The sequence below is a fragment of the Ostrinia furnacalis genome, unplaced genomic scaffold, assembly GCF_004193835.3.
Source record: "Ostrinia furnacalis isolate ACB-3 unplaced genomic scaffold, ASM419383v2 OfSCF2503, whole genome shotgun sequence".
NCBI classification, from domain to species: Eukaryota; Metazoa; Arthropoda; class Insecta; order Lepidoptera; family Crambidae; genus Ostrinia; species Ostrinia furnacalis.
The window spans coordinates 26,861-39,704 of record NW_021132742.1 but is presented as its reverse complement, the minus strand read 5'-3'; the positions used below and the strand labels follow the sequence as shown (position 1 = coordinate 39,704).

At 42.2% G+C, this 12,844-nt stretch overlaps 1 protein-coding gene across 1 annotated transcript; it reads left to right on the top strand.

Moving 5' to 3' along the window:
* Positions 1 to 2,465: 2,465 nt before the first annotated feature.
* On the top strand, positions 2,466 to 12,503 carry LOC114355771 (uncharacterized). Its single transcript, XM_028308790.1, has 7 exons — positions 2,466 to 2,472; positions 3,969 to 4,218; positions 5,651 to 5,896; positions 5,981 to 7,417; positions 7,532 to 8,731; positions 10,205 to 10,376; positions 12,444 to 12,503. Exons 1-7 carry the CDS (start codon positions 2,466 to 2,468, stop codon positions 12,501 to 12,503), a joined length of 3,372 nt encoding a protein of 1,123 aa, XP_028164591.1.
* The last annotated feature ends 341 nt before the right edge of the window (positions 12,504 to 12,844 follow it).

The following is a 12,844-nucleotide window of genomic DNA, read 5'->3' as shown; positions in this document are numbered from 1 at the left end:
GCCGGGCGCAGGCGCACCTTGGCGTACTACATATCCGCGCGAGCCGTGTTGCATCACGGCATCATCAATGTTTCCAGTTTAGTTATAAACAGACTGACGTATGTGAACTTGTAGATATCATAATTAGGTAATTTATTTAATTTGTAAGTAAGAAGTGATTTGTTATTATAAAGTTTAAACAACTCTAAGAGTTCGCCCTACTGTTGACATATTTATTTTGGACGAGATTAAAGGTTGTCTTGAAACTTTAAGTGTGTCTTTTTATGTTTAGATTATCCTAATGATACAATTCGAGGTTCCCAAAATGGTAACGCTGTAATTTTGTTAACGCCGACAAAACAAGCTTTTATATTCTAAAATGCAGTTGTACTAAAACGGAAAAAATAATTGTATGCAAGGTTCAAATAATTTCGAAAGCTTGTAGCGCTAACAGAAAAAGAGAGCGCGAACGATTCCATGCGCGATACAAGCTTTCGAAATTATTTTAACCTTGCATACAATTATTTTTTCCGTTTCAGTACAACTACATTTTAGAATACAAAAGCTAGTTTTATTATAATTTTTCAAATTCATTTCGTCTCTATTGCGGAAGGAAGGCGGAGTAAATACCTACCTGATTTATTTATTTATTTCAGTAAGTACCTAATCGAAGTTTATTGACTAACTTTTTTGAAAATATTATTTTATATCAGCAAAATATAGGATTATCAACAGATAAAAAATATTAGGTACCTACGACTTATAGTAATTTGAACAATTATTATATTCTGGGAATAAGTTGATTAAGGAAAATGCTATAATTAGAGTGCCTTTGATACGATAGCGTTATAGGTACAGTTGACAGCACATGAGGCCATAAATTATAATGAAATTCGCCGCTATTACAATTAACTGTGTACGTAAGTTGCTAGTATTTACCTGAATGTGCCGTTGTGCGTACATGGTCCATTACTGATTATATTATTGTTATAGTTGTGGTCGGTGCGTACACTCGGTTTTGTACATTGGCAAAACTGTGTCACACATACTTATATGCTCTCTTAGACCTTACAAATAGTCATACACTATGTGTAGTAATTATAAAGTCGAGCTAAGTTCACAAACCATCAGAATGCAGTCAAACGTAAGTAGCCTTATGTCTTTTAATTAAATCAAGTTAATAAATAATTATTAAACTTATGTAAATTAAATAACCTTTTATAGTTACTGCAACTTGCGAGTGAGCTTTACTTGTGTAATAATTATTATTGACGGGATTGCTAGCATGTACCTTAATTTTAACTTTAAGTTTCCGATATTGATATTTCCGTGACAATAGAGCGCTTGCAACAGTGCCAAAATATAGGAAACTCAAAATTAAAATTAAGATACCATCGGCAACAGTGTTAACTATCCATTGCCTGTCATGTCGTCTCGTTCTATCGCACAGAATCACCATTTGATGAGAGCGAGAGCAAAAACGGAAATGAATAGTTAACAATGTGGCCGTGTGTACATGGTAGCAATCCCGTCAATAATAATATTATAATATTATATTAGTGACCATGAAGTTTACTTGTGTAATTTTGTTTGATGTCTATCAAAACTTTTGAAAAACGAATAGTAGCGAGCCACCACACATGTAAAACTCACTCCCCTTCGTGAATTACAACTTTAATAATAAAAAAAAAATTACGTTACTGTAGTAGGTACCTACGTGACGAAAACTAAATTATGAAGCACATGGATCGAAGCTTACATTACAGGACAGTCATGTGGTTAAAAAAAATGGACATTTTCTGGCTGAACATTGCGTAGTCATTTACTTTGTTAAAGCTAGCCTGGAATTTTTTTTATCCATCCTAAAAAAAATTTTTGATGCCGAAAAATGCAATTTTGACTGCTTACCTACTTACCCTGCAGGGACAAGTATGATGTCAGGTATCAGTCGTAATAATAAATTGTTTAGGTACCTACTGTGTATGTCCGCAGGCCGCAGATAGAGTTACACGTGAGGGACATCCGATAATAAGCTAATCTAGTCTAAGGATTACGTATTGACTGTTGCATGTTAAACATCTTTAAAAACAAAAAATCTATCAAGTGTGAGCCAGACTCGCGTACCGAGGCGAGGGTTCCGTAAACTCGTAGGTATGTATGTAAATTAGTTCGTTCATCACGAGTCTTAAAATACCGAACATTGCTTTAACGAACGGATTAATAAGTAACTTGAAACTAACTGTTGGAAAACCGTCATTATTCATCGACAATGGTAAAACAGAAAGTATGTTTTGGAAAAACACGTACTTATTATTTGAATAATCAGTGAAACATGTTCGGCGCTGGGAGAGGAAAGCGATGGCGAAGCGTCTGCGCAGCGAGGCTGCTGGCGGTGCTGCTGTGGCCAGCGCTGCTGGGCCCGGCGCTGCCGCCGCGAGTGGCCGCGCGCGACTCGTGCCTGGCTCTCGCCAACGCGTACGCAAGGAATGGTACGTTCTATTTTGTATTTTTTTACCAATTCCGTAATATAAGAAATTAGTTGAGGGACCAACATTCAGGTGCTTACGCCTTGTCCTCCATCAATCAGCCTACAGTGCAGCGTTGCCAGACGTCCTGATTTTTAAATGAAAATTAAATGTCCCGCGCGGGACATTTATAACGTGCTGAGAAAGCGTGGCCTGGGCGCGTGGTGGATGACTACTTACTCATCTATTAAAACGCATAAAACGCATTTTATTTTTACAAGTAGGCTTTTAAAGAGCAGTTTTACATACCTACCTATAATGATAATTCTTTCAAACCAAATAAAAAAAAATTTAATGAGAAAATAAGTAAAATCTTCTTGGCTAATTCTAGGAATACTTTACTACTGGCTGCTATTACCACAGAATACATAAGCAGTATTACCTACTGCTAGAAGTTACCCAAAGATAAAATAAAAACTGGCCAAGTGCGAGTCGGTTTCGCGCACGAAGAGTTCTGTACGACGGTTTTGTTATTCTTTGGGAACCTCACTGAAATAATTATTTTATTTAATTTAATTATAACTTTGAACTCAATATACAGGGTGACTTTGCAAACATTGTCTAACTTAGAATCAGTAACTTAATCGATTTACGTAAAGATTACAATTTATTTTTTCATATTTACTTATTAATTTTTTACCTAAGGGCTACCTTTTCTTTTTTTATTATTTTCTATTGACGTTCATAAGTGCCACATGTGGTCTAAACTGAATAAATATTTTTGATTTTGATTTTTGATTTTGATTTTATCCGCTGGGCGCAGTTTCAAAATTGGCACATGTGGATAATTAACTTCGTTCATAGAAAAATACCTACACACAGTTAACTGCAAAGCTTAAATTTAAGATAGGGTGCCCATATCTTAAGTTTTAATGGGAATTCGATTTTAATAATATTCTTTTGTGAAAAATTTGGTGCCAAATAAACATTTTTTCTTTCTTTCTTTCTTTCTTTCAAAAATATCAAGATTAAAAATAATTAAGATAAAGTTGTTTTGTTACCTGCATAGCTAAATATTATGTGATTATTTCAAGGGTTTTACCTGTTGCTATTATTAATATCGAGCAAAAAACAGCAAAAAAATCACATTTGTCATATCCATACAATTAAAAAGTCCCCCTGAAATATTTATTTTATTCGGTTTTTAGTATTGTTATAGCCACAAAAGAAGTAAGTACATCATCTGTGAAAATTCCAACTGTCCAGCTATCACGGTTCATGATATACAGCCTGGTGAGGTGACAGACAAACAGCGAAGTTTAAGTAGGGTCTCGTTTCATACCCTAAAATAGTAAGTGCTTGTTCACGTAGGTACGCGCGGGCGCGGGGGCGGGTGCGGGCGCGGTAAACGTTGCGAGCTCGTGTTCACATTAACCACCAGGCGTTCGCGCGAGTGTGACGTACTATCGTCTAGCGACAAGTTCAAACTAATAACAAGCACTAATGATCCCTTAACATGCGCAGACGACGGCAGCGCGCGGCCGGAGCGCGAGGCGTCGGTGCACGGGCGCGCGCGCACGCTGCGGGTGGCCGGCGACCGGCGCGCGCCCGCCCGCGCCGCCGCCGCGCTGCTGGCCGCCGGCCTGCGCCACCGCCTGCGCTACCGCCGCGTGCAGCTCCACCTCCACGACGCCTACTCGAGCCTGTGCTCCTTCGCCAAGCTTATGCAGACTCATTGTCAGAACATAGACGTCTCGGACGATTTTTATAACTAGTGAGTTTATGAGTTTCCTTGTTATTATCTACTGTATAAAAATAAGTCGGGTTTTCCTCCCTGACGCTATAACTCCAGAACGCACGAACCGATTTCCACGGTTTTGCATTCGTTGGAAAGGTCTCGGGCTCCGTGAGGTTTATAGCAAAGAAAATTCGGGAAAAGGGGGTAAAACGGGATCCACGCGTACGAAGTCGCGGGCGGCCGCTAGTACTTATTAAATACATTATGTAACCACTTATAAGAGAAAAAAACTATCAATCAATCACCAAGAGTAGTGATTTTGTCATTCAATACATAACACCGAATTTAGGTAATGTAGGTTTTTGCAGGGGGCAATAGATTTAATTAATCATGACGATCAAAGTGACTGACATAGCCCGCAGAATCGCTAAAATCAAGTGGCAGTGGGCGGGGCACATAGCTCGTAGAGCTAACGGCCGCTCTGGCAGGAAAGTTCTTGAGTGGCGACCATGAGCCGGAACCGTAGCGTGGGCTCTAGGGAGGTGCCTGGATGCGAGTCTTTGTGGAAATCCTTGGGGCAGGCCTGAGTCCAGCAGTGGCCGTCCTTCGACTGAAACGAAAGAACGAACGATGATGATGATGATTTATTGACCTATCCCTTTCTCTCGTATATTATAAATGCGAAAGTTTATATGTCTGGATGTTTGTGTTACTCTTTCACGCAAAAAACTACTGAACGGATTTTGAAGAAACAGTACAGTACAGTATTATTGTTTAACCACCCAGATTAACATATAGGCTATAATTTATGTCGATCTGTGACAAACTAAATTTCACGCGGGTGAAGCCGCGGACAAAAGCTAGTAAATTATCATTTTTAAAAATAGCACAAATTGAAAACAATTGTACGTGTTTTTACTGCAATAATGGATCAACGGCGGCTACTGAAACTCGACTCACATACTAGTCAACAATCTCGAGAAAGGAGCTCCCAAGCTCAACCGAAACTTGGTAGGGCGCAACATGGATATTCGACATCAGCTTCGTTTTGCCCATGTTCATCCTACCTTTTGGAAAACTCGATTAGGTCTTCGAGCATTGTGCCGAGGTCTTCCAGCGAATCTGCCATGATCACAAATCATCAGCAAACCGAAGGTGTGTGATCGTGAGCCGGTTTTTTATCATTGTCGGTAGTGGGAGCCGTTTTACTTTCAGGGATTCTTAGCAACCCCTACCCTGACCGGGTTGCGGTAACGTAGCCAGGCACAGGGGAAAGTGAGGCGTCCGTAAAAGAATTAATATTACTTAAGTCGCTGACATAGACCGAATGATTAGCAAGCTGACTTGGCAAATCATTGGGTGAGGCCTATGTTCAGCAGCGGACGTCCTCAACGTCCTGTCACCTGTGGCTGAAATGATGATGATGACAAACTTTATCTGGTAATGACATCGTTGAAGTTCGTTTCAGCCTGGTGCTATCCCCCGCCGTAGCGTGGAGCGGCAGGCGGTGCTTGAGCCTGGTGTGGTGCCGGGGCAGCACGGAGGTGGCGCCGCGGCTGGCGGCGGCGGGGCGCGGCGCGGCGCCGGCCCGGCTGCTGCTGCACGTGCACCTCACCGCGCGAGCGAGCGCGCGCCGCTGCGAGAACGCTGTGTTCTGGGAGTTCTACGCCGATCACTCTAATTTTCTCGAATGCGAGTTTGTCCGAGGCAACAAGTATAATATAATAATCTACATCACTAATAGAAAATTACGTAACTACCTCCAGAATAAAAAAAAACAATAATTCCCTAATTTCAGGTCACTCAGGGTCACTGTATACACTTCAAATGGAACGCTGGAATGGAAGAAAATAAACGAGATATACCGTGACATCGTTGCCACAAAGCTGCAATTGAATGTAATCATACTTGGTGAAGACGCGGATCTACGAAGCGAGTTATTCCAATTACTTAAGAAACGAAACTCATCATTTCTATTCATAGATTACGACCTGTGGAATAATATGACAGGAGTATACAAAGTACAGCCACCACCTTTTAATACTTCGATAACGCATGATTCCACACGGACAATACGTGTCGCCGACGATCGCGTGCTGCGACAATTCGCACCTCAAGTTATGCAAGGATTGCAAGTTTTCTCGCCCACTGCCATAGATTTACGAGAAATTCTCGAAATCGAAGCCACCACACCGCAAGTTGGAATAGAAGAAGCGGCATGCTCCTGGGCGAGTAAAAATAAAGCAAAGTTTGATTCTTGGTTTCAAATCGATTATAAATCTCAACACACCATCGCTATATTTCTTTGCGAAAACGACCCAGATCAAGAAGAGTACAAGAGAGCGGCATGGGCGATACAAAACATCCACAGTACTGATTCACAGCTAAATATAGGACTTAATTTTGTGAAGATCGACTGTGGAAGTGCATCTCATCTGAGTAACGAATTTATGAAGATATCCATGTCGGCCGGGTGGCAGCGGCTGATCGGCGCTGTGGTGGCGGGCGCGGGCGAGGGCGCGCGCGCGGCGGCGGCGCTGGCGCCGGGCGCGGAGACGGCGCTGCTGCTGGGCGCGCTGCCGGCGGCGCGCGTGCGCCTGGGAGCGGCCGCGCGCGCCTCCAGTGGCACCCTGCATCAACTCGCTATTGCTATACAGCATTTTCTCGACATGTACCAATGGAATCGCCTCGCCGTACTGTCTGATGATACCGAAGTCGCAAAAGATCTCGTTGAATCTTTGAGCGACAAAGGCCGACTTAAGGTCCACAACGTCTTTGTGAGCGGCAACATATCGGATATTTTGGAGTCACTTCGAAATCTAAATTCACGTATCTTCTTTATAAATACTGGTCCAGATGCGGTTCAAGATATTTTCTGTGCTGCGAATAGATTGAGCATGACGGACCCCTTAAAATATGTGTGGATACTGCGGGAAAGGCGCGCAGTTGATCTGAATTGCGGAAAAGATTTTCCCCAGAAACACACCCACTTTACAATTTCATATTGGTGGCGAGGGGGCAATAATACGCAATCTTTATCAGTTACAGCAAATGAGCAAAATAAAACGAAAAACATTCTACGCAGTACCTTGGATCATCTGTGGCACGGAAACACATGGCCTCCACTGGCCGCACCATTGGTTGATTCTTTAGAAGTACTCATAAAGAGTTTCAAAACATTTACTCAATCTCATCCAGACAAATATTATGATTTGCACGGCGATGGGTCTGCTGGGTGCGTATTTTATAATTTTACTTCTTATGACTAAATCTGACCTGCCTTAAATAGACACTGCGATTATATTTATTTTTGGTTTTATATTTTACTTATAATACGTTTTTCTTGCAGATTACTTTTAAACAGCCTCGAACATCAACAAACAGATGGAGTAATGCAAAATTTACACTTTGTGAACGGTACACTATCTGAGCCGCTCGTTTTTGTGGACAAGTGGGTTGGTAACCGACGAGAGCCTATCTTCATATGGCGCATCCAAGATGGTCACGTGGAGCCCATCACTAATGCTACTTATGGTGTTCAATATCCCTCCGATGGAACTGAATTTTGTTTAACTAACCCTCATAATGACTCATTCGTTCCATCTTGCCACGATTCCATATATTTATCCGCATTAGGATTCCTAATTGTAGCCACTCTTGCATTATGTTTGTCGCGAAGATTAAGACTAAAGCGTCTGGCGAAAAAAGACTCTCTTCTTAGGGCGCAGCTGCTGGCGCAAAGAGAATGTATGTCGAGCGAGCTCGCCGACCACTACGTCGATCGCGCCGCCCTAGAGTTATATGACTATCTTGGACAAGGGTGCTATGGGCGTGTGCGATATGCAATCTTTCGAGCACCTGAGCGTCAACCAATCTCCGTGGCCGTCAAGGAGCTGCGCGACGACGTTCCACTGACAGAGGAGAGCGAACTGTTGCGGGAGGCGTGCACGCTGGCGACGCTCTGCCATGACCACATAGTGCGGCTTATCGGCGTGTGTGCTACGGATGGACCGCTTCTTGTGCTGTTAGAATACGCATTCTTCGGTAATCTCTGCGAGTATCTGTGCGAGAGGCGCCACCTCGCCGAACGTGCCATGATTACAGACGTCGATGAAAATGACGAAGCATATCACGTGTCCGCTCCATCCCTGAACAGGATGGCTAGAGAGATCGCCTCTGCGCTCGCGTACCTCGCACTCAAGAAGATCGTGCACCGCGACGTTCGGGCGAGCAACTGCCTCGTAGACGCTCGTCGTTCATTGAAATTGGCCGATTTTGGGTTGGCTAGGAAGACCGGGACGGGCGTCACTGGCGAGGAGGAGTACTCGTGCCGACGAAGAGGAATGTTCCCGGTGCTCTGGATGGCGCCGGAGAGCTTCGACCGCGGCGTGTTCTCGGCGGCGTCGGACGCGTGGGCGCTGGGCGTGCTGCTGCTGGAGCTGGTGTCGCTGGGCGCGCGGCCCTACGGCGCCTGGCCGCCGGGCCGCGTGCTGCAGTACGTCAGCGCCGGCGGCCGCCCGCCTCTCCCGCCGGACGTGTCCGAAACCACGTAAGTTTTCTACATTATATCTATACTAGCTTTCCGCCCGCGGCATCGCCCGCGTGGAATTTTGTCTGTCACAGAAAAACTTTATCGCGCGCGTCCCTGTTTCAAAAACCGGGATAAAAACTATCCTATGTTCTTTCCCGGGACTCAAACTATCTCTATGCCAAATTTCATCAAAATCGGTTCAGTGGTTTAAGCGTGAAAGCTACACAGACAGAGTAACTTTTGCATTTATAATGACACTAGCTTTCCGCCCGCGGCTTCGCCCGCGTGGAATTTTGTCTGTCACAGAAAAACTTTATCGCGCGCGTCCCTGTTTCAAAAACCGGGATAAAAACTATCCTATGTTCTTTCCCGGGACTCAAACTATCTCTATGCCAAATTTCATCAAAATCGGTTGCGAGGTTTAAGCGGGAAAGCGTAACAGACAGACAGACAGACAGACAGACAGACAGAGTTACTTTCGCATTTATAATATTAGTTGGGATTGGATTGGATAGATGAGATTTTCTCTAAGATCAACAAAGAGAACCACAAAGAACCAAGGCCACAGATTACCTAATATTAATACTTAGTTACTGTCAAGGCTGCTTTATTTATAATGCAGTATAGCACAGTAACAAGACATGACTAAAGACGAGACCTTTACCAAATATAGACATTATTTATCAGGAGAAACAAAAAATAACATTTCCATCACTATGAAAGACAACTTGTTAAGTAATTTGGCTATTGAGATGACAAAAGCCCAACCACAAATTAGGACTGGAATCGATCCGAGGACTCATGGTCTGAACCGCTTCGCCGCTGAACTATTGAATTTATACATGAAATAAAAAGATACAGACGACAGCACATCAGACTAATATTTTTTCTAGCAGCTTCTATTACACATAAGACACCACAATACCTTTACGTACTCGTCTGAGGGCGTATTGTGAGTTTACATCAAACGCATTCGATGTCGACTGCGTTTAAAAAATGAAAGTAATAAAAAGCTTGTAATATAGGAAGATTTTAGTTCTTAAAGTTTCCACCAAGGGCGCTGTACATTACTGTACAATCCGTCATACATTTAATGTCAGTTTTTTACGCAGTGACCAGTGAAGACGTTTGATGTAAACTCACACTAAGCCCCTTGCCTAGGGTTGCCAGGCGTCCGGCTTTAGCCGGACATGTTTGGCTTTTTAGGGACTTGTCCGGCCAAATATTGCCTTGTCCGGCCTGTCCGGGTTTTGTTAAGCTTTTTATTTGGTTGCCGCGCCAGGCGAAAGTCGAGCCACAGAATCATATGAAGCGCACGCATCAGGATGTTGGTTAGCAACCGATGATGATAGTACTCACTCATGAGCTGACACTAATTGCCCTTTTAGGGTAAAATGTCCGGCCAAATCAAGCACAAAGTCCGGCTTTTGTGATTTTGGACCCTACCCTTGCCCCCCGTACATTTCATCATGTCAGTGATTTGTGGTGCAGACGGCAGCTGCTGGTGAAGCTGTGGCGGCGCGCGCCGGAGCTGCGGCTGTCGGCGGCGGCGCTGCTGGCGCGCCTGGAGGCCGACGCGGCGGCGCTGGCGCCCGCGCTGGCGCCCGCGCCGCCGCCCGCCGACGAGCTCTGCCCGGCGCTCGGCGACGACGACGAAGCCACGGTATTACTATCTATACAGTATTCCAACTCGGCCATATTTTTGAAATAAATGTCAACAGCCGCGCGGTACGTCACCATATGACAACATGCGATAGGGCTGCCCACCTGCAGACAATATTTTCATTACATCTGCCTACTTAGAATTTTTATCTAGTTTTGTGAATGTATTTTGTGATTGTAATTTTTTATTTTATTTTGACAAACAAAATAACTTACTGAATGAAATAGGATAAAACGCGTGTTGTTTTGTGATTAGTAGATTTAATTAAAAATTATATTTGTGTTAAGATTTAGTAATAAATCTTATAAATTTGCGACCGTAAAATGTATGCCCCAACGGCCATCGTCTCTACGAGCTATGTGCCCCGCCCACTGCCACTTGATTTTAGCAATTCTGCGAGCTATGTCGATTACTTTGGTTCTCCTGCGGATCTCCTCATTTCTGATTCGATCACGCAGGGCCGTTGGGGCAGGAAAGTTCTCGAGTGGCGACCACGGGCTGGAAGACGTAGCGTGGGCAGGCCTCCTACTAGGTGGACCGACGATCTGGTGAAGGTCGCGGGAAGAGCCTGGATGCGGGCAGCGCAAGACCGTTCATTGTGGAAAACCTTGGGGGAGGCCTTTGTCCAGCAGTGGACGTCATTTGGCTGAAAACGAAAAATGTATGCGCCTCGACTGAGGCGTACAAAATTCTTGATTATTATACAGGGTGTTAGGTAAATGGGTTTATAAGCCGATACTAGCCCATGTTAACATGTGCATATAAATGGTATACTTAGTGAAGTCAGAAAATTGAAATCATCATTTTAAATTTTAATTTGCATACAAATCTGATTTTATAAATTTTATTTTGTATGAAAATTAAACAAATTAAAATGATATCACTGACTTCACCATACCATTTAATGCATAATATGTTAACATGGGCTAGTGTTAGCTTATAAACCTATTTACCTAACACCCTGTATAAATAGGTAGTTGTAATTATTTTTATAAAAAAGAGCGCATACTGTTTCAAAAACAACACATCATCCGTTTATTACCGTGGCACATTCGCGACAACCCCGACTTTTGCATGTCGAGCGCATACCAAAATTTGAATTTCGAAGGAAAGTTCGCGTTTCGTCCATTTATATCACAGATATGGATTAGAGTAGATACAGCAAGTTGATCGTCAAAGCGTGCCATTCCGATATGTCCAAATGGACATACATGGTCGAGTGATGTTCACGTTGTTAATTGTAATCCGATTACAACAATCGGTTTCGATGATTTTACGAGGACAGTAGGTAGTACGAACACGGTAGAAAGAAGCAATTATTAACGGATTGAGAATTGTAATTAACAGCACAAGTAACAAATAATTAAATTAGAATAAAGTAGCAGTAGAAGAAGTATAAAGTAGCATTGTTTTTAATACAGGAAATAATATAGAAATAATGATAAAATCACAAAACTTTAATTGATGTTAAAATTTTGTGATTTTATCATTATTTCTATATTATTTCCTACACTAGCCCATGTTAACATGGTCATATAAATGGTATGGCGAAGTCAGAAAATTGATATCTTCATTTTAATTATTTTAATTTTCATACAAATCGGATTTTATAAAATTTATTTTGTATGAAAATTAAAATTATCGGCTCATATACCCATTTACCTAACACCCTGTATAGAGTTTATTTTAATCACACAGTTAGACTAGCTATAAATAGCAAAATATCAGTTTTATCGGAATTAATTAATTGTCTAATCGAGTCACACGATACATTTCGATGACTTTGCGAATGCAGTACGATGATACGATTATTTTTACATTGCGGCAATCACTAAAATTCGCTAAAATGACACTAATGACGTTTAAAAAGTGGCACGCTCGGCTTCATACAATATTTGACACATGCTGCATCTATCCATATCTGTGATTTATATGAAGTTACAATACTGTATGATAGTATTACCGCGACGAAGCCACGCCTGTGTGCTTAGTGCGAGTTTACACCAAGTCATCGCTAACGACTGCGTAAAAAATGTCATGAAATGTATGATTATACATCTTCCCTAGCGGATACCTTCAAGAACTAAAAACTCGCTAGCGACGGCGTTCAATGTAAACGGGCACTAAGCCCATTGGTTGAACCCCACGAGTAAAAAACCGAGAAGAGAGACAAAGCTTCAATATAACCGCGCCGTAGTAGGCAAACTACCTATAGATATGTAAAGCATGCGTATGTTTTATTTATTTTTGCTTCTGCATAATTTATTACGAAATTATGTTAAGTGAATTAATGTAAATAGTTAAGAATGTAAATAATTAGTACTAAAATTGAAAAATTGTTGTTTATTAAGTATAATTATCAATACTTAATACTAGCATTTGCCCACGGTTTCACCCGCGTGAAATTTTGATTGTCATAATATCTTTATAAATTGTAATAATAATATATTATTCTGATGTACTGAGGC

What these genes read in the sequence shown, in the direction of transcription:
- LOC114355771 (XM_028308790.1), top strand. An exon ending in CACGGCGATGGGTCTGCTGG is followed by an intron (nt 7,418 to 7,531) that starts GTGCGTATTTTA and finishes TTTTTCTTGCAG; the next exon opens with ATTACTTTTAAACAGCCTCG. An exon ending in GCGACGACGACGAAGCCACG is followed by an intron (nt 10,377 to 12,443) that starts GTATTACTATCT and finishes CATCTTCCCTAG; the next exon opens with CGGATACCTTCAAGAACTAA.